Source organism: Mytilus galloprovincialis, chromosome 11, assembly GCF_965363235.1.
Source record: "Mytilus galloprovincialis chromosome 11, xbMytGall1.hap1.1, whole genome shotgun sequence".
Taxonomy (NCBI): Eukaryota; Metazoa; Mollusca; class Bivalvia; order Mytilida; family Mytilidae; genus Mytilus; species Mytilus galloprovincialis.
In genome coordinates this window covers 56,723,219-56,745,722 of record NC_134848.1, presented here as the reverse complement: position 1 = coordinate 56,745,722, position 22,504 = coordinate 56,723,219, and the positions used below count along the sequence as shown (strand labels likewise).

At 30.9% G+C, this 22,504-nt stretch overlaps 2 protein-coding genes across 2 annotated transcripts; both read left to right on the top strand.

The window, feature by feature from the left end:
• Nucleotides 1-1,173: 1,173 nt before the first annotated feature.
• LOC143052429 (uncharacterized) lies at nucleotides 1,174-5,020 on the top strand. The gene is made up of 3 exons (XM_076225462.1): nucleotides 1,174-1,264; nucleotides 2,215-4,111; nucleotides 4,725-5,020. The coding sequence occupies exons 1-3, from the start codon at nucleotides 1,259-1,261 to the stop codon at nucleotides 4,862-4,864; spliced, it is 2,043 nt and encodes a 680-aa protein (XP_076081577.1). The 5' UTR covers nucleotides 1,174-1,258; the 3' UTR covers nucleotides 4,865-5,020.
• A 6,495-nt stretch (nucleotides 5,021-11,515) lies between these two features.
• Nucleotides 11,516-21,660, top strand: LOC143052426 (uncharacterized). Its single transcript, XM_076225459.1, has 3 exons — nucleotides 11,516-11,558; nucleotides 15,711-17,607; nucleotides 19,053-21,660. Exons 1-3 carry the CDS (start codon nucleotides 11,544-11,546, stop codon nucleotides 19,190-19,192), a joined length of 2,052 nt encoding a protein of 683 aa, XP_076081574.1. The 5' UTR covers nucleotides 11,516-11,543; the 3' UTR covers nucleotides 19,193-21,660.
• The last annotated feature ends 844 nt before the right edge of the window (nucleotides 21,661-22,504 follow it).

Here is a 22,504-nt window from a genome sequence, read left to right as displayed (position 1 = left end):
ATTGGTTCTATACTATGAAGGTCCTGCTTGGATACTGGTAACCATAATATTGCAATCAAATACATCAAACAGGTGCCTGAAAATATAAAACAAAAACAGCAGCAACTATTCTCATAGGGAGGTTGGATGGGTTGTGAATAGTTTAACTAATTTGTGTAACACCTTCTTTCTGGTTGACAGCAAATTAAAAGTGCCCGATACGGGAATTCCATAATTCTAATTCAAGCTGATACGTTAATTCCAAAATTCTGATTCAAACTGCGAGCGCCGTCTATGGCCATATCAAATATGGCAATGATCTACAACACCCACGCACCCACACAAATATTTAACTGAATTAAACCAGATTATTGAAAATATTTTTTTTTTATAATCTCAATTATTTGTGTTGAGTTTGTACAATGACTTGGTCCATGTCACTGCTGTTAGAAACTTTGTCCCATAAAGCCCAATAGTATTATTGATGAATGTCCTTCCTGTAAAAACACTGTTAAATGCCTAATGATTTGCGCCGCTAACGCTAACTAATTCCAGCAAAGCTAGCCTCAGCTATAAAGTACAGTTTCATAATGCTGTTGAGTTCCTATGTTTGATGTTTTTGCCTCGAATTTTTAGAAATCTTTTTTCTTTAAATGGTTTTATCAACCAGTTACATATTCTAAAAATATTGCTTCTGTCAGGATAAATACTGTCATCTAAAGCACAGTTAAGTTTTTTGTTTGTGTACACACATCAATAATAGTACTACTCGGCATATGCGTATTTTTGTTTAAAGTACGTGTGTATCAAGTTAATGAAATAATTTTACCCTAAACAAATAACCTTTGGTTTAAAGGATGTTACATTCATAATAAGTACATATATCAGATTCAAACTTGTGTGTATACAGTTGTACAACAGACATATATATATATATTATAGAAATAGATTTATATCATTTGAATTACAGCACGTTGGTCCTTACATCTGTCTCTTAGTGACTTTCGTAAAAGAGAAATATGTTTTTTCCTCATTAACTCACAGAAAAGATATAAAATGTCAATAAGATATAAGATGTCCACTTTGTAGAACAAAAACATTAATAGGAAATGTGGGGTGTTGGTCCTAGGATGTTGGAGATGTTAATTATGACGTAAGACGGAAAATTACATCTTGTACATATTACCTACTCTTCCGTAATCCTGTTGGTATCTATCATATATAAGGTATAGTTAGGAATTCAAGTCTCTTAGGGTGGAAACACCGAAAAAGTTGAAGAATGAAGGTAAAAGTTAAATGCATTTTCTTATATGTTACATGTTAGTGGGTAGTTATTTCAAATGTTTTGTGAAATATTGATTTGTCAAGTATTAATTATGTATATATTTTTTTTCTTGAAATTAAGATGACATTTAAGGTTTAGTCAAAACTTATTTTCAAAATGTTTGTTAAAATACCGTTTGATTTCACAGATTAAAAACAAAACGCGTCTGTACCTTATTATTGAATCTTACTACTGCAGAATGTTATGTTGTTTTTCTAAATTCATTTGTCCACATTTTAGGAATGAAAGAAAAGCTTCTAATCTCGATTGTTCTCAACTGCTTTTTGCCGTAAGAAATACAGAACTTAATATGATACATGCTGTGTTATATAGCATTGCTTTTATTAACATTGGATATTACTTAAACTTTATCATTTTAAATATGCTCAATGCTACGACGACTAAAAAAACGTTCTAAAGTGAACTTGTTATTCAAGCTGTTCTGTTCAGAATGTCATGCAGGGAAAAGCACATATAAAATGAAGGAAACTACTTGTACACATGTATGTGTAATAGTTATGACCGTACAAAATGTAGATTTGTATTTGTTAATGCCATCTTTCTGTGTAGGTTGAAGCAGCACTAATGCGTCTTATACGTAAGACATACTCTTTTATTCGGCTGATATCTTTGATGAGATTTTATAATCATGTGTTTAATACCAATGCTGGTAGACGTTTCGTTTTATTGAGTGTCACCATCTTAGTTGTATCTTTAATGCATCCCTTTCCTGTAAAAGCACAGTTTTGAAAATGCTATATTATTCAGAACACTAACTTTAATAAGTTTTATCAATACTTTATTAACCTTAATGATACATTTAAAAGGTCAAGTATTAAATAAAACCTCAATCTGGTACTATGTTTGTGTGAATATCATACATATATGTGTTATTTTCTGTACATTTGCAGGTTTTAAGTGTTGTTTTCTGTGTCTTATATGGACTGATTGGCAAAGTTGTTTGCTTTCATTGTGATGAAAATGCTGCTCACTGTTTTACATCACTAGATATAAAATCCGCTTTCACAATGATTGGAGAAGGAAACATCAGTCAAGTGTACGTAAAGGATCGGGCAATTTATTCAATAAATCCAGCAATAACCGACCAAGTTTCTATAGATGATATAATAACTGCTGACGGTTGGAATCAAACAAGACATTTAATTACTGCCAATGGATCAATGCCAGGACCATCTATTATCATTTATGAAAAACAGAAAATAACGATTCTAGTTACAAACCACATGATTAATGAAGCAGTGACTATTCACTGGCACGGTATTGACCAACTTGGATGGCCCGCAATGGACGGCGTGGCATTTGTTTCTCAATGTCCGATACTACCAGGACAGACTTTTAATTACACATTTCAACCGACATTTGGAGGCTCCTACTGGTATCACTCACATGTAGGTAATCAACGAGATATGGGCATGTACGGTGCATTTATCGTTCTCAGAAAAAGGGACTCAGTACCGTTTGAATTCCAACATATTGTACAGATACAAGAATGGAATCATCTATATAACGCAATGGACCTGTTGTATGCTAATGTGAAAGATGAGGTTAAATTTCCGAATTCTATTTTGATCAATGGAAGAGGAGAGTTAAAAGAAAATCTTGCACCTCTAGAAACATTTCATGTTAAAAAAGGGGATCGATGTTTGTTTAGACTGATAGGCGTAGGATCGATGCACGTACTCTTGTTTTCTATAGCTGGTTTAAAGTTAAATGTAACAGAAACTGATGGTTTTGAGGTTGTTCCCACTGTCGTTGATAAAATTATCATATATCCCGCTGAACGTTATGATTTTGAACTCGATCTGGATTATGCAAAGGAGGGTATATATAACATTACTGTCAGTATCCTTTCGTCACCTAATCTAACAATTGAATCACCTATTGGACTTGGATTTGTTAGTGTTTCTAACAATAATAATCTGGCAGCAAAGGTTTACGAACAAAATATTAAAAGTCGAGTCCTGAATTGTCCATTTGAAACCTACCCTCGTGAGAAAGACATAATTTGCGTTCCTGTTAATGAATTGAAAGACAGGGGAATTGTACCAGATGAAAACTTTTTTGCTTTCGAGACTACACAAGAGTCAACCGAAACAGCATTACATTTCTTAAATTTCGGTTTTCCAAAAGGTAATTCATCGATAAATGGTCGAATATTTCGTTGGCCAACCGTATCCGCTCTCACACAGCCATCTGAGGTTGATAACGACTGTAGTAAGTGTACTGATGAAGACAATTGTCTCTGTAGCCATTCACTTAACTTAAAAACTGGGTCTGACATAATTATGGTTTTACTTAATCTTGGTACGGGAGCTTTCATTTCGCATCCTATTCACATGCATGGCCATACTTACAAAGTTCTTAAAATGGAATTTCCTGAAGTTACTATTGATGGCAGATTTAAATTTACAGAAGATATAGAATGCAGCAATACACTTCCAAATAGGAACAGCAGTTGTAATAACGCACGATGGAGGAATTCGTCATGGAATGATTACAATAAAATCCCTGGTATTAATACAGTTGATGCTGTACGCAAAGATACAATAGTGGTACCATACGGAGGATATGTGATAATCAAAATAAAAGCTGCAAACCCAGGTGTGTGGTTCATGCACTGTCACATTGATAAACATATGGTAGAAGGTATGGCTTTAATGCTGAATGAATCTTTTGAGAACACTGGGCAATATATACCAAATGGATTACCAACTTGTCACAGTTATCTGACGGAAATGTCAGGTGAACTCAGCGCATCATCTGCATCTCAAACAAGTTCTACAACAGGTATGATAATTTCTTTTGAAACATTTATCGGGAAACCCCATTTGAGTAATTGCAACCTGCTTGAACAAATCAATTGTGTTTTAATAAAAATATAAGTACTTAACTCTTAGATTCAGGTTAACTCTTCGTACTCTATTTGGCTCTTCTAGCGTTTTTGGAAAACGAGCGTCCGAAACGCGCCTCTGTTATCATGGTATCTATGATAAGTTTATTGTATTAGCAAAATTCAGGTCATATATTTAAAGCAGTTGTTGTACAATGTAATAATTTACAAGTGTTTATTAACTATGATTGAATTGTGGTTTATATAGATAGACATACACTACTAACATACTTAGTAAATGTGTTCTAAACAAAATGACATCTATTTAACTTAATCGAACAATTAACGTATTTCCTGACATGTGTCATCAGTTCACGAATCTCAATAACACCAACATTCATTTATCAATTACTCTTAATGCTTATCAACAAATGAATTAAAATCATATTTGAAAACGACCAAAAAAAAGAATAGTAAGTTGGCGAGAACACATTGTAGAACGATACTGTGACTTTTGCAATAAGTTATTATTATTTCATTGTTATTTAGATTCTTTCATTGTTATTTTAGATTCAACAACACATGTACTGTATGCTGTTGTCGGTGTTTTGGCAGTTGCTGTTCTACTGTTGTTTGGTTATATTATATGGAAAAGAAGAACAACCTCTACCTCCTCCAATAATGTAGAAATGCAAGCGATGAATACTTAGGATTATTTTACAATTTGCGTTAACACGTTTATCTCCTTTATACAATGTATATGATGTACTGTGCTGACTTATCTGAATATTTCTTTTTTATATATATATTTACAAATGATACATGTTACTCTATTAATTAAACATTAAATAATAAAACTATGCTAATCAGATCTCTTTAATATTTTTTTAAACAAGTAACAATGTCCAATTCATCATTTTTCTTTTATATGAAATAACGTTATAAAAATGTAATTTGTAGATTTGAAAAGCTCTCAATTTATCAATACAGTTCTGTTTTATAATCACGAAAAAACCCAGAAAAAAAGCATTTCACCTTTATATATATTTTTTTATTAAAGTTCTTCTGTTCTGGGTTGAAACTTCTGTCACCTGTGATGAAATCTGACACGCACAAACAGGTTACGGCTGTATCAATTCAGTCTAGTCATATTTACCCTCTGTTGGTCGGTTTTTTCTCCTTCTGATTTGTTTTTTTTTAAGAGAGTCATCTAGATTGCTGTATAGTCTGTTTAGCTATTCAGTTTAGCTTGTATGGCATAAAGAGCCAAACAAACTTTTCTCATCATTTGGTGGTCGTCGTCGTTAACATTTACACAATTACTGAAGCTGATTTTACAAAGCTGAACCATAATCATGATAATCATAATTTGGGTAGTAAGGTAAAACAAAACGGTGTTTACCTCACTAGCCGACCAATATGGCCGATCTTGCTTAAAATAGAACATAAGTAAAAAATATCAACAAACGATTCATATTATGCTGATTATGTTATATAAACAATAACATACGACTAAATGCGACTTATTGATTCAATGTTGATAATATACAATCATGAAACCGTACAATGTTCAATCTTAAGAAGAGAACCCATATATTCATATCTCAAAACTGGATAAGAGACTGACTTAATCAAACAGGTGAATTAGATAAAGCCTTAGCGTCATCGAGACAGATCTGATAACAGCCGTATATGTACCCTCAATGTAAAGACAAATATATCTTCACTAAAGTGACTTACGCATACAGATGGTTTCGTCCAAATCATCAAATAGTGCCAAAGTCGTAGCTCCACTACCAACCGTGTATTGAAATAAGCCTCATCTCCCTACTAACCTAATATGGAATATACACGGTCTCCTTTCGGACGCTTTTAAACAATCATTTTCTTCGAAATGTATAGGAGGTAAGATAAAGACAAATATATATTCACTTAAGGGATTCACACATACAGAGGGTGTCATCTACAACAATAATGTTACAAATGGAAATTGTAGTAAAAATAAAACGACAGTCAAGTAATACCAATTTGACGATGATGGATATTTATATATAAACCGTTGTAAAAAAACTAAAACACAAAAAACTACAACCCTGTTGTTTAGAGGACGTAAATTGAGTAGGGAAAGACAAAACAATCCCCCCCCCCCCCCCAAAGAAAACATTTTTAATTGACAAACGATAAAGGTATTTACACATTTGACGACTATATAATCTTTAACTTGGTTGACGTGTAACACCGAGCGTTTTCATGATGATTGCAAAGTTGTTTGAAGATATCATTTTAAACGCGCCACGAACGCATGCAACGCCCGTCGCCTTGCGGTTAAAGGTTTTGAAATAACATTGGGGTTGTTCAGGAAGTCATGTTAATTATATTCTTATTCTAAAATGTTTTATATGGTTTTTGACCAAAAAGTTCAATAAAAATTTATTATTTCAATAATAAAATAAAGAATCATAACGAAAAAGTGGACAGATCTTCAAATTAATAAAACTAACAAGAATGCGAAGTTTTATGCAATATCATGAATGGTTTCTGATATATGGCGAGACATGTGAACCCCCTTTAACAAAAACCCTGAATAACTCTTAAATAAAATTATGAAGCATCACCAAAAAGTATACAGATCTTCAGATTAATATTATTAATAAGTGTTTACAGTTTTTAAGCCATAATCATAAATCTTTTTTAGAAACGTCGCGACATCTGAAAACCCCTTATTTAAAATATAAATTCAATACCTATAAAATAAGACTTTGAATAATCACCAAAAAGTATGCAGATCTTCAGATTAATAAAACCAAAAAGTGTGTGAAGTTTTATGCAATAATCATAAACAGTTTCTGAGATACGGCGCGACATGTGACTCACTCCCCTTTTGTTGATACAAAATATTCAATAACTCTTTAATAAAATGATGAATCATCACTAAAAAGTTTACAGATCTTTAGATTTATATAATTAAGAAGTTTGTAAAAATTAAGTAATAAAAATCCTAAATCGTCTTTGAGATACAGCTCGACATGCCCCCCCATTTTAGTTACAAAGTCCCGTAACTCAAAACTTTTTAATCTTATTTTCAACAACAAAAAATTCAGATCGTTTGACCTTCATAAAAAACAACTATGTTAAGTTTTATGAAATATGGAATAGTTGGTCTTAAATTACGACGCGACATATTTACACCGGTCGACGGACAAACGGCGGACAGACGCCGGACATGTGGAAAATGTTGACGGGCGTATACAAAATGAGTTAAAATGAAAAGAAAGGCAAAAAGTAATCTGATATTATAAGTATAGTATATTTAATAAAACGCAACGCTGATACGGATTTGGACGAAGATCGGTCTAATCAGATTGGATAAGTAATCTCCCATACATGTATCCATTTGAAAAGGTGAGACAATGTTGTAAATATTTTGGGTTGTGGTTATTCTTATTAACATACATTAAGGAAAAACAAAGAAAATATTCATTTTAATGAATGGGCGATTGAATGTAATTAATTTAAAAACACATTGTATTGAAGATTAGTATTCTTTATCTATTCAGTTCTTAACAACCATATTAGATAACTTCAAATAAACATTTGTAGAGATTTAAATTTTTTGGAAATTTCATATGAATTCAGAGAATTTTCTCAAGAGTGCATATCAGATAAGTGGAAGGTCATCACAAATTAAATGTATACATCAAAAGTTCATTTTAATTATCATAAATTTGATTGGACTTCTTGAAATTATCATTTGAATAAAGGAACTGTTTGATAAGGCATATTTGTAATCGACGTAACCGATATATTCATTTGAATGACAAGAATAAATATTCTTTACCTAATTTTGTTTACGAATCAAAGAACTAAAATATGAACATTAGATGACCGCAAGTTTTTGTGGATGGTTCGAAAACGACTGGTCTCAGAAAAAAAATCACATCTCTATACCTGAAAGTGAGGTTAATATACAAATATAATTTTTTTTTCTGGGGCAAGTTCGAGCGTAAATGATAAAATAATGACAGGAAATTCATCCTTACCGTAATAACTATAATATTGTAGTGATACAAATCATTATACTCTGGATTATTGATATTCATTGAATTAATACTTGTATTTTACTGTTACATGTATATCATGTATATATGCAAATGTTATTTTCATGCATTTGTAGATCATTCTATTCTACTATATTTATAATAGTGCAGTGCATGGTAAATGGTGGACACGTCACTCTTCTGTCATTATTCGATTTTCTAATAGAATGGACTTGAGTCAGCATCCGTTCTTGAGATATTCTATCGTATGCGATATTAATGATTTTTCATTTATATGTATATACATATAACAAAACATTTTTATATTATTAATGTATCTTCTCTAAAGAGTATTTGATGAGTTTTCATTGAAGATATGCATTTATAACAAGTGATAAGGAATTCGTTATTGAGATATACTATTTTATCCTTGGCTTTAGAAGATATTGTACTTAATTAATCCTCGTCAAAAAACAGTGTGTTGCTATATATAAAATAATTATCATATATGTAAGATGAAATATGTTTGAAGATAAATATTTTTTTTCTTCCGACAAAAATCCAATTTTAGCAATTTGTAAACGATTAATTGTGAAACAAAACAGCAACATTAAAAAAAATAATGCAGGGAAGCCATATATATGTTTGAAATCTACAATTGGCATAGGCCGTCATATTCGAATTTTATCCCGAGCGTACCATTAGACAAGATGTACTTTTAGTTCTGTTCATTCTGAAACCAATTTGCCATTTCTAATTTACATGTATTTTTTCGTCAGCTTACGTCAAATCCAAAGTTGACATTTTTTTTTATTAAATAGCTGTCATGTTGACTTGCTATAATCAGTGATTATGTGAATAATGAAATAGAATAGAAAATAAAACAACTTTACCTCAAAAATCAATATTAATAAACATGATAAAATATTATACTAATTCCGATAGTTCGCGTAACTGAAAATATATTCAAGCGTTTTCATGTTTGATGTTATGTTTTAAAATGACTTTAACCCGCCAAAAACATTTATGGACTTACGCGAATTTTATTTTATGTTTATTTTGTAGATTTCTCTGAGCTCTTGTGCATATATTCTTTTTTCTTTTTGTTATGCACCCGAATAAATATAAAAGTTCAGTAGGTTTTTTTTTTCAATTCCAATATTTAAAACATGAAATCGGCAAAGTGTTTGTAAATAGGTCTAGAAACACGTGGATTGACCTGGGAGATTACATTCATTGTTATGTATATGTATGCGTTAAGTATAGATATATCGAGAATTTTAGCACGGTGTTGTTTACAAAGCGAAAGAAGCATGTCATATTAGGATGTTTTTTTTTGTGTCATTAATGCATGAGCATATGAAAGACCAGAAACTACCACATAATTAAAGTTTCGCAAATACCTATTGTCAGGAATATAAGTAAGACAATACGTTTCACTAATGTTCTTTAGACTTAGGCATGATAGGGAATAATCAAATTACAAAATCATGTTACATATATTTATATATAACTTTACAGTACTTTAAATATTATGTTACAGACCTATACAATATGATCAGTTCCGGGTAACCTATAATTTAAATCTGTATTTTCCTACTACACGCTTTCTTTCTATTGTAGCTATTTAAAAATAGAAATACTTTATGTTCAACGAATGAAATAATGCGGATTCCGGATTAGCATCAATGATATCAAGAAAAGGATTGTGTTTTTGAAACACAATAACTAAAAACATCTATCAGAAAATTATAAAGACGGGTTTTCCCATGGGATGTGTCATTTGAAAAAAAATATCAAGTTGTGAATTTGATTTATGTAGGTTCCGTGAACTAAAGGCGTGCAATTAAGGCGACTACAATCCGGGTATCAATCAATTAGTCTCTTAAGCTCACCAGTTATATAGTTGTTGCATTAAAAATCAAAATCAATCTTAAACTTATTAAATGCTTAATACAAGGTCCTCTATATCTGATCATTTTCAGTACTAAATAACCGGTTTCGTACAGTGAGTATCCGGTATCTTTCGACCCTCTTTTATGTATTATAATAGTTGCATAAAATATCACAAACAAGACTTCATAGTATTTGTGTTAAAACATAAAACATATTAGCTTAAGTTGACAGGTATATCATTGACATTATTTTAAATCTCCTTACAGTATGATACTTGTACACATGAGCTCAAATGTTCACGAAACTAATCAGAAATAAGTGTGGTCCTGTCGACGTCTGTGTGTAATTTAACCCAAGAAAAAAAAAAGCACACGCTTAAATAGATGTTTAATCAAACAATAATAAGAATTATGATAAATAATTTTTTTTAAATAGATATTTATTTTCAATCTGTCTTTTTTACATTCGTATATCGGAATAACCTGATTTGACTATACGATTAAGACATGATACGTCAATGATATACCAACAAAGGTCAACGGAAAGGACGAAGTAGTAAGTGGTCATTCTCACGAAATGACTTGACAATTGGCATTGATGTACTAGGTGTTTAGGTTAAGATTAATGTTGGTTTAGATTTTCGTTGTTGTGAAGTAACAAATACGTGGTATCTTTTAATTTTAAGTATATTTAAATAAGATAAAAGAAGTCATCATAACATCATTAATGTCAAATATCATTCACCATTGCTATATGTCCAACTACAACAATCGAACATGGCAGTAATACATGACCATAATCAAACTTATATCAAATTTTACAATATAGCAAAAGGTTTATAAAATTAAATTATGTATAAACGTGTCGGGCATTTAAACTCCATTAATATAAAGCTAATATGAGGAAAAATATCAGTTGAATGCGGGACTATCTTATATTCTCAGTCTGTGGATTTCGGTTTTATTCAAGAAAAAAACTTTAGTCTATATAAAAACCTTTAAATCAATCCAGTTGAATGCGTGCAAAAATTATAAAAAAACACATCTATTTTGTGGTTGCTTTTTTTATCAACTACGAGTTTATTTGTTAGTTAAGTGTCAACCGAGTTTTCGTTCCAGTTTTTAAAATTGTCTTCATCTATAATTGTTACCACATTGACTGAACTAAATATTACTTAGTTGAGCTCCAACTCCTAGTTCACCCATGAATAATCCCTTTCACCTTTATATATTATCTATTTTTGTAGGTTTGTATTTTTAAACATTCCTAAATATAATACTACAAGTTTTACATATAAATGAAAATAAATGAAGAAACGCCTTTCTATGAAAAGTATTTAAAAATAAAGGATCGGTAATCTCCCGAAAATAAATATAGAATAGCATATATAATGTCCCATCTTTGAATATAGTGTATTTCATTCACAAGAGGCAACCGGAACTGCTAGCATCCGGTAATGGAATTTCTTAAGGTAAGTCTTAAGTTTTTTTGTGTTTTTCTAATACATCTGTCGATATCTTGAATGAAATTACGTATTATAAATTATAATGCCTATATCAATTATAAAATATCATTTCTAAATCTTTTTTTTCAAATATAAATGGTGCCTAGAAAAATTCAATAGAGTATATAAAACGCTTAACCTAAAAAACTGCTAATATCTTGATTAAATCATGTTTTATTATTTAATAAAACCACGTAAATGAAAAAAAAAATTATGTCCAAAAACATTTTAAACATATACGGTCGCACTTCGGCTGTTTCTGCTCTTATGAAGATTAGTTGTCTCTTTGACACATTCCTAATTTCTATTCTCAATTGTACTTAAGATATAGCCGTATTACATTATCCTTGAAATTAAATTCGCATTTTTCGTGTTTCAGAATAACACATTTTAAGCATATTTGAAGCAGACAAAAATGTTAAAAGTCACTCATATACTTTATATATCTCAAACAAACTATCATACTTCCATCCTACGATAAATGATCCTAAATTCACATTTAAATCTTTAACATGATTTGTGGTTACATTGTACCTTTCACTTTACTTACAATACATAGTCTAATATGAAAATTATACAGTAGACATTGACTAAAAATTTATGTATGTTATGGCAACTTACATCGTTCAAATATGAAAAAAACATAAAACATTTGTGATTAGATAAAAACAGCAAGTGTAGAACAGAATATAAATAAAGTTTACGGCTATACAACCCATACCATTTACATTATTTTTGAATTAAGCCCATTTTTGTCATAAAAATTGAGTTCCCGCTTTTATGACAATGTTAACAATTCCGTTAAAATGATAAAATTACATGACAGCAATACAGTACTAATAACTTGTCAGAGAAATACACAAAATAAAATATAATATTACATTAGTACATGTAAACTACAGAAAAACAACGGAAATATCCAATGAATTTACGACAGCACACCAAATCACAACAAACGAATTATAAACTGTGCGTCATATGAAATTTACCTTATTGGTCGAATATTTGAATTATATGTCCAATATGCCATCTGCATCATGGAATTTACACACATATTTGTAGATACATGTTGAAACTTCATAAGTCTTAATAACACACACATACCCCACTTAAGTACTAAACAACACAAATTATTTCTTCAGAAGACACCTGGTACATACGTTCAGGAATTACGAGCAGTTTTTAATACTATAACTTTTTGTAATTATGTCGATTTTTGTAAATGATTCGGATGATACTATAATGTAGAGTATAGATATTTTCCTATCCGAAAAGTATGCATTATTTATTCTAACTTTCGTTTGTAAAGGATGAGTTGAGATGTCGAAAAATATATAGACCCGGTACGTGTCATCGTGTCTATCTAAAGCAGGGCATTTTAATGTGTGACAGTTGATGGGCTCGGATTCTATTTTTTTCAATTTATTGTGACTTTGACCTGAGTTGAGACAACTGTTTTTTGGTGAGGATTGTGTGCGACCCTTTAAATGATATGTATTCCACATGTCTTTTGATTTGCCTAACATAAATGTAGATAATTTCTGTATGATATTTTGAAATATCGAGGTAATGGACCAAATATGTGATTTCTGTTTGGGACATTCTAGACTGACCTGTTCATATTGATTTATTAGCATGTTTTCGATCTTCAAATGTACTTCCATTTTGATTATTGTTGGCCTTCCAATTTATGAGGTCAGCACTAATGCTTCTTATTTTTAAAGTTGTTTTTTTTACTCCACATTACATGCCTGGTATTTGTGTTACATTTTTACCATGACTTGGTCGATGTCAAGTCTATTAGAAACTGTGTTAAAAAAAGCCCAACAGTATAATGTAGCATATTTACCTGAACATATCTGGATGTTGGTATTTAGTCAAATCTTAAACGGGATTTGTGATAATTTTAAAATTTCCAAGATGGATTTTAATGTTAACAAATACACAATGATTTGGCATTAAATAAAGATATATTTTGGGTAAGTTGAAGCATACGAGGTCATATTAAATCGTAAACTGTTAAAGATTTATAATGTTTTAACACCATATTTTATCAATGTGTAAACATGTTAATTTTGAGCTATGGAATTCAAGTAGTTTGTGCATTTTTCCGAGTAGGTTTTACAATTTTCAAGCAAATGTATTTCACTGTGGTTTAGCATTCATTAGCTGTCACTATTCTATAGATTTACAACTGTAGGTCATAATGATAATTTAGAATCGTCATTAAAGGTGGTGCACGAATTCGTGTTTAATAATTCTTTTGAAGTGTTATTTGTATGCAAGAGTTGCATTCCTTTGTACTATATTCAATTCCAAAAATGTCAATGTTGATTGTCTACCCTGAACTGGTCATAATTCAATCTTTACGTTTAGTTATTTTATTGAGCTTTAAATTGCTCCAAAACTTACAAATGTACTAGACCTCAGTATTCTTTATTGATTTATTAAATTTGTTTTATGAATATATATAATTTCATTTATTTGGTTTGTAATGTTTAAAATTAATCTTTACCAACATAAAGAACCTTTTTTTTTTTTAAAAGACTATAAATGAAAAGATTGTCCGTGCGAAGGATGTTTATCCGGTCAAGGTTGTTAAACACTTTCATCATCGAAATATATTATCTCCCCACAATAAAAGAACGATTGGGTGAAATGAACAGAGTTATCTTACATTTATCACAATTTTTAATTATAGTTTAATTAACGTTAAAACAATTTTCCACTAAAAATGAATGTTACTTTATACAAATAAGGACTTCGTTAGCTAAATCTACTTATGTTATTAGATATTATGATTTTTTAAGACAATAGATAAACATGCTAAGAGTATTAATGACGAATGCCGTACCCGTACAAATTATTAACACCGTTAAATGGCAAATAATTTGAGCCACTATAACGATAATCAATGGCTGCAGGAAAGCTAGCCTAATATATAAGATACATTTTCACAATGATGTTGATTTTCTTTTTTTGATGTTTTTTCCTCGAATTTGTAGAAATCTTTTATTTTTAAATGATTTTATCAGCCCAAATCATACTCCAAATATATTTTTTTTGTTACTTGTATGATCAATACTGTTATCTAAAGCACTGTTGGGTTCTATTTCTATACACATATTAATAAAAGTACTACTCGGCATATGCGCATATTTTTGTTTTACAGTACGGGTATATCAATTTGATGATATTCTTTTACCCTAAACAAATAATCGTTTTGTTTCAAGGATGTTACATTCATTATTCGTACATATATAAAATTTTACATTTTTTGCTAACAACTGACATACATATTAAGGAATAGATTTAGAACAGAACAGATAAATGTATGTTTTTTTTTTATTTAAAGCATGTAAGTCCTTGTGTCTATTTCATAAAAAGTAAACATGTTTTTTTATTATTTCATTTACCCCCAGAAAAGATATAAGACGTGCACTTTGTAGAAAAAAACATTGAAAGGAAATGTGGGATGAAGGTCGTGGGATGTTGATGATGTTAATTAATGACGTAAGACGGAAATTAAATGATGTTTACAAATTTCTTTTCATTTTTGCGTTTGAACATTAATGTGCTATTTCTTTGTAGCCAGCTCATATTGGTGATGGAAGCTGGAGTATAAAACAAAAAAGGACAACCTTACTCAAAGTAACGCACATATCCTCGCTCCTATATGTATTTGCATTTTTTTCGGTTTTGTGTTTAATTTTTCCAATTCGATGAACGATATTTGAACATCATCACATTTGAACAAAAGTATATTGATAATACAGAAACTTCCCTACATTTCGACAAATAGACATGATTTCAATGTTGTATTTTCTTAAATAAAAAATTTTTTTATGATCAAGTAAAAGTGGGGCGAAAAGTATCACAGGTATATTCAAACTCATAGATCGAAAATAAACTGACAACGCCATGGCTAAAAAAGAAAAAAAAGACAAAAAGAAAAATAGAAACTTAATAGTGCACACGACTAAGCAAGACGAACCCACACCAACAATGACCAATGATTGAATACAACAACAATCTGGTATATGAATAGTTTTTACAACGGGAACATAATGTTTTTTTTTTTAATATCATACATATATGTTAGTTCCTGTTTATTTGCAGGTTTTAAGTGCTGTTTTCTGTATCGTATATGGAATGACTGGTACCGTTGTTGGCTTTCATTGCGATGAGAATGCTGTCCACTGTTTTACGTCACTCGATATAAAATCCGCGTTTACCATGATTGGCAAAGGAAACATCAGTCAAGTGTATGTAAAGGATCGGGCAATTTACTCAATAAATGCAGCAATAAACGATCAAATCCCTATAGATGATATAATAACTGCTGACGGTTGGAATCATACAAGACATTTAATTACGGCAAATTCATCCATGCCAGGACCATCTATCATCATTTATGAAAACCAGAAAATAACAATTATAGTCAAAAACCACATGATAAATGAAGCTGTGACTATTCACTGGCACGGTATTGATCAACATAAATGGCCTGCAATGGACGGTGTGGCATATGTTTCTCAATGTCCAATTTTACCAGGACAGACTTTTAATTACACCTTCCAACCAACATTTGGGGGATCCTACTGGTATCACTCACATGTAGGTAATCAACGAGATATGGGCATGTATGGTGCATTTGTCATTCTCAGAAAAAGGGACCCAGTACCATTTGTATTCCAACATATTGTACAGATACAAGAATGGAATCATCTATATAACGCAATGGACCTGTTGTATGCTAATGTGAAAGATGAGGTAAAATCTCCAAATTCTATTTTAATTAATGGTAGAGGAGAGCTAAAAAACAATCTTGCACCTCTAGAAATATTTTATGTTACAAAAGGGGATCCATGTCTTTTTAGACTTATTGGCGTCGGTTCAATGCACGTACTTTTATTTTCTATACCTGGTTTAAAGTTGAATGTCACAGAAACCGATGGTTTTGAGATTGTTCCCACTGTCGTTGACAAAATCATTATATATCCTGCTGAACGTTATGATTTTGAACTCGATCTTGATTATGTAGAGGAGGGTTTATACAACATAACGATTAGCATTCTTTCGTCACATAAACTTACAATACAACCTCCTATTGGACTTGGGTTTCTTAATGTTTCTAACAGTAATAGCCTGCCAGCAAAGGATTATGAACAAAATAACAAAAGTCTAGTTCTAAATTGTCCATTTAAAACATACCCACACGAAGAAGACGTATCATGTGTTCCTGTTAATAATTTAAAAGAAAGGGGAGTTGTAAAAGATGAAGATTTTGTTGCCATCGACGGTATGCAAGAATCAACCGAAACAGCATTACATTTCTTGAATTTCGGTTTTCCGAAAGGTAAATCATCCATAAATGGTCGAATATTTCGTTGGCCAACCGTATCTGCTCTTACACAGCCATCTGAGGTTGATAACGACTGTAGTAAGTGTACTGATGAAGACACTTGTCACTGTAGCCATTCACTTAACTTAAAAACTGGATCTGACATAATTATGGTTTTACTTAATCTTGGTACCGGAGCTTTCATTTCGCATCCTATTCACATGCATGGCCATACTTACAAAGTTCTTAAAATGGAATTTCCGGAAGTGACCATTGATGGAAACTTTACTTTTACAAACGATATAGAATGTAGTGATACACTTCCTAATGTTAAAAGCAGTTGTAACAATGCACGATGGAAAAATTCGTCATGGAATGATTACAAGAACATCCCTGGAATAAATACAATTGATGCTGTACGCAAAGATACAATAGTGGTACCATACGGAGGATATGTGATAATCAAAATAAAAGCTGCAAACCCAGGTGTTTGGTTCATGCACTGTCACATTGATAAACATATGGTGGAAGGTATGGCATTAATGCTGAATGAATCTTTCGAGAGCACTGAGCGATTTATTCCAAATGGATTACCAACTTGTCACAGTTTTCTGACGGAAATGTCTGGTAAACTAAGCGCATCATCTGTATCTCAAACAAGTTCTACAACAGGTATGATAATGTCTTTTGAAATATTTATCGGGAAGCCAATTTAAATCGTTTGCAACTTGCTTTTACAAAGTCATATTATTTCAATAGAAATATTAGTACCTTATACTTAGATTCAGGTTAAACAAAGTCTTATAATTGATTTTTATATTAGATAAAGGCAGCAGTAGTATACCGCTGTTCGATATTTATAAATCGATTGAGAAAAAAACAAATCCGGTTTACAAACTAAAACTGAGGGAAAGACATCAAATATAAGAGAACTAAGACACAACAGAAACACAACATTAAAATGTAACACACACAGAAACGAACTATTATATATCAATGGCCATTTTCCTGAAATTGTACAGAACATTTCAAGAAAGAGAATATTGGGTTTAACTTGGTGTTGTGGCATGTTACACCTCCCGCTTTTATGACAATGTTAAATATAACATTAAAATGACAACATTTCATGACAGGACTACAATACAAATAAACAGGAGAACATATAGGGCTAAGAAAGACACGAATAATCGCTAACAAAAGGTACCAGATTTTAAATTTAATACGTCGGACGCGTGTTTTGTCAACACAAGACCAACCAGTGACACTCAGATTAAAAAAGTTGTAAAGCCAAAACAAGAACAAAGTTGAAGAGCATTGAGGGCCTAAATTTAAAAAAAAAAGTGTGCCTAATACTACAACTGTTTTTCAAGTTCGTAGTTTTGTTAATTAAAAATTGGTTTTAATGATCATAAGTCTAAAACATATAATTACCGACCATAATATTGTATAAGTTATACATGTATGTCAAAAATATGAAGCAGTCGTTATATGATGTAATAGTTTGCGAGTGTTTATTATCTATAACTGCTTTATGTATTGCCTTTGAAATATAAAAAAAGCGATTAGTAGGGTACGTTCTTTGAAAATATATATATATGCGTTTCTGATGTATTACTTTTTGAAATCCCTGAGCAGAACTTCTTTTGCAATCAGATGTCAAGTTGGTCATATTTTTAAATGGCAATTTTACTTTGTAAATGCGCGTTGACATTAACAGATACCGATAAAAAATTATAACGCGGATATTCGAGCTAGTTCGAACGAGAATCCTTCTTTTAATTTGAAATCACAAAAATCAGAATATAATCCGTGATATATGAGCTTGATAAGATAGATAAGCATACACTGCTTACATACATTAATTCTGAACAAAAATTCAACATATATTCTGTTTTTACAAACAATTCTTTTTTCTTGGCATGTACAATGTATCATCTGTTCATCAATCTTAATTCTTGACAAACCAATATGTATTATTCATTTATTCATATCTCTTATCTACAAATAATCTGAAAAAAAATGTGAGAAAGATAAAAATTGTTAATTTTAACACATTTAAGAAGAGTACTATGAATTTTGAAAATTTTTATAAAGATATTATTACATTGTTATTTCAGATTCAACAACATATGGACTTGGTAGTGTTGTCGGAATTTTGTTAGTTGTAATACTGCTTTTAATTGTTTATATAATTTGGAAAAAGAGAACAGGCTCAACCACATCCAATGATATGGCAATGCATCAGCCGAGACTATAGAATTATTATACATTTAGCGCTATCATACAATTAACTTTTGTCTGTATAATGTAGTATGTTGGCTTATTTGACAAGTGATACAGTTCATCGTCATTTGTTCATCGTATTTAAAAAAAAAAATATCATCTAAACATATGCTTAAAGGCAAACTTCGCAAAAAAAATGATATTATGTTCACTATATATGTATAAAAGCACAAATTCATAAGGATTTTAGTTTAATTCTGTTACATTAGTGATCATCAACGATTTAAAATTTGAAGAATCAAATCTGCGCATGCCGCCATTTTTACATTTCTCTGTCTAGAAACCACGATATACATGTATCCCTAAACCACAAATTCCAAAAACAAGCAGAGTAACCTAACGTATATTTATATATATATAGCCGTAATTAAGTGTCAATATACTGTCAAGCATACGGCTGTTATATCCGACAAGGAGAGTATTAACAGTTTCCGGGTCACCAAAAAGATGATAATAGAAATAGTTATTCAACTTTTCTAACTAACTTGATACGGAAAATGTAATTTTATATTATATATTTTTTTAAATACCTAATACTATAATCTGTTGTTTTGTAACTATCTTGTTTTTAAATAAGTTTTTGAAACAAGAAATATCTAATGGATATTAGAATAAGTCAAAGATTAAAGTCATATATTGTTGGTCCGTGTACAATTGTTTTCGAAATCTATTGTTTTATTATTTTTGTTATGTAGTTTAAAAAGATGCAAACCTCACCTTATCTGATTACCAGCATGCTTTGACATTTGTGTCTTTTGATCAGTAATAGTGGATATAGAATAACCGTTTCACAGATAATATCGGATAACTACAATCTCCTTCCCTTTTTATGAATTTGACCTACCGATTTAGACTTTTTGCCGGTTTTGTTATAATATAAGCAAAACGACGTGTGCCACATGTGGAGCAGGACCTGCTCACCCTTCCGGAGCACCTTATATCACCCCAAGTTTTTGATGGGGCTCATGTAGCTCAGTCTTTAGTTTTGTATGTTGCTCTTCTGTACTATTTTTTGTCTGTTTGTCTTTTTTTCATTTTTAGTCATGGCGTTGTCAGGTAATTTTCGAATTATGAGTTTGATCGTCCGTTTTGTATCTTTAAGTCCCTCTTTTTGTTATCAAAGATGGACACTTCTGTGTTTTCCTCATTTATGTTTTTTTCATATCTGCATCCGTGAATCCTTGAGGCCAAACACTCTAGTTAAAATAAAAAGATTAAAATTACATGACTTTTTCAGGTGGTGTTAGTATAATACATAATGTATTTATACAATACTAGACTGAGGCAATGCTTTGTATAGTAGGTCAAATCCTCGACTGAGTAATATGTGAGGATACAAACATGCATTTTTATTACGCTACCAGTTATATAATAAATATGTTTGTTGAACATATCCGTCCGTTGCACGGCTGATCACTTTTCTTTTGGAATTATTAGTCGGTTAGTAGCTACTCCAAAAGTCGTAGATGCTCTTTTAGTCGCGTTATTGGATGGTTACCAGGTTGAAAATGAGATTAATCCACTCCCGGCATGCTAAAAGACTTAAAATACGTCATCAAAGTCAGAAAGTTCAAATATTTAGAATTAATTATTCAAAGTGTTCTTCTTTATTAGTGTTCATAACCAGATATAACTTTGTGAATAAGTCCTTTTTTATGGTATTATGAACAAAGTTTTCACTTTAAAATATCTCTATATACAGGTAAAATATTAACTCATTGCTTAAGGATTATAAAGTGTTGGTATAACAATGCGGTCTGTTGATTCAAAAAGCTGTTACGGTATAACTAATGTTACAGTTGTTATTATATCCAGAGAAATACGATATAAAGAGAAAACAATAGAGATGATGTATTCAATAAACACCTATATAATTACAACTGTTCTTTTGTCGCAAAAGATATGTTCAGGACAAGAAAAAACGGGGTTTGGAAAGCTGGAGGGGAGAGTCCCTGTTCTAAATTAATCTGGTTTTGAAGATACTGTATTGGTCGAGGGTTTTATTCTTTTGGTGTGTTTTTTTTCTTCAAAAAAGTCATATATTTTTTGTTGTATAATTTGTTGTGCTATTCCATTCTTTTTCATTCTTGTTTAAGTTTTGGAAACGCAATATTTCAGTGCATGTAGTTCTAATACTGGAGAATATAAGATACTAACAAGTAAATGAATTTAAAGCGCTAGCACCATCGGGACTAATCTGATAACAGCCGTATTTGTATCATCAATGTCAATACATACATATGCTTTCTAAAGTGACTCATGTATACCTATGGTGTCGTCTACGACAATATAGATTACAATGAAACAATGGCAGAAATTTCGAAAATGAAACTTCAATAAAGTTATAGTTTACTACCTGTTTTTAATATTTATTGTATTATTACTTGCAGTAGAATTACTTGATTAAAATATCGCTCTATTTACATCGTCAGTTTTTTTTTCTTCAAATAAAACATAAAATTCCAAGTAAGCAGACCTTGTTTATATGTTAAAAAATGCTCAGTGTATTAAATAAATCATATATCGCAATCCTCGCAACGCTTCAATTTGTTTCAGATCGAGATCATATTAAACCAAACTATGTTAAATATTCAAAAATGTGGAAAATAAAAATGTTGATAGCGTTCTATTACAACAATAAACAATTTATATATATAATTTAAAGGTAGGGTAAATATATGATAAATCTAGGTCTACAACTAGGTTACAAGTAGACATAACATCGAGGTTAAAACGAAAACATCGCACGATACCACCAAAAAATACAATATAGTTACATAGGAAAACATAAAATTCCAATTAAGCACACCTTGTGTATATGTTAGACAATGCTCAGTGTATTAAATAAATCGTATATCGCAATCCTCACAACGATTCAATTTGTTTTAGATCGAGGTCATATTAAACCAAATTATGTTAAATATTCAATTGCATGCATCATCAATGTCAATACATAAATATGCTTTCTTAAGTGACTCATGCATACCTATGGTGTCGTCTACAACAATATAGATTATAATGAAACGATGGAAAGAATTTCGAAAATGAAACTTCAATAAAATGATACTTAATTACCTGTTTTTTATATTTATTGTATTATTACTTGCAGTAGAATTACTTGATTAAAATATCGCTCTATTTACATCGTCAGTTTTTTTTTTCCACATAAAACATAAAATTCCAAGTAAACACACCTTGTTTATATGTTAAACAATGGTCAGTGTATTAAATAAATCATATATCACAATCCTCGCAACGCTTCAATTTGTTTCAGATCGAGGTCATA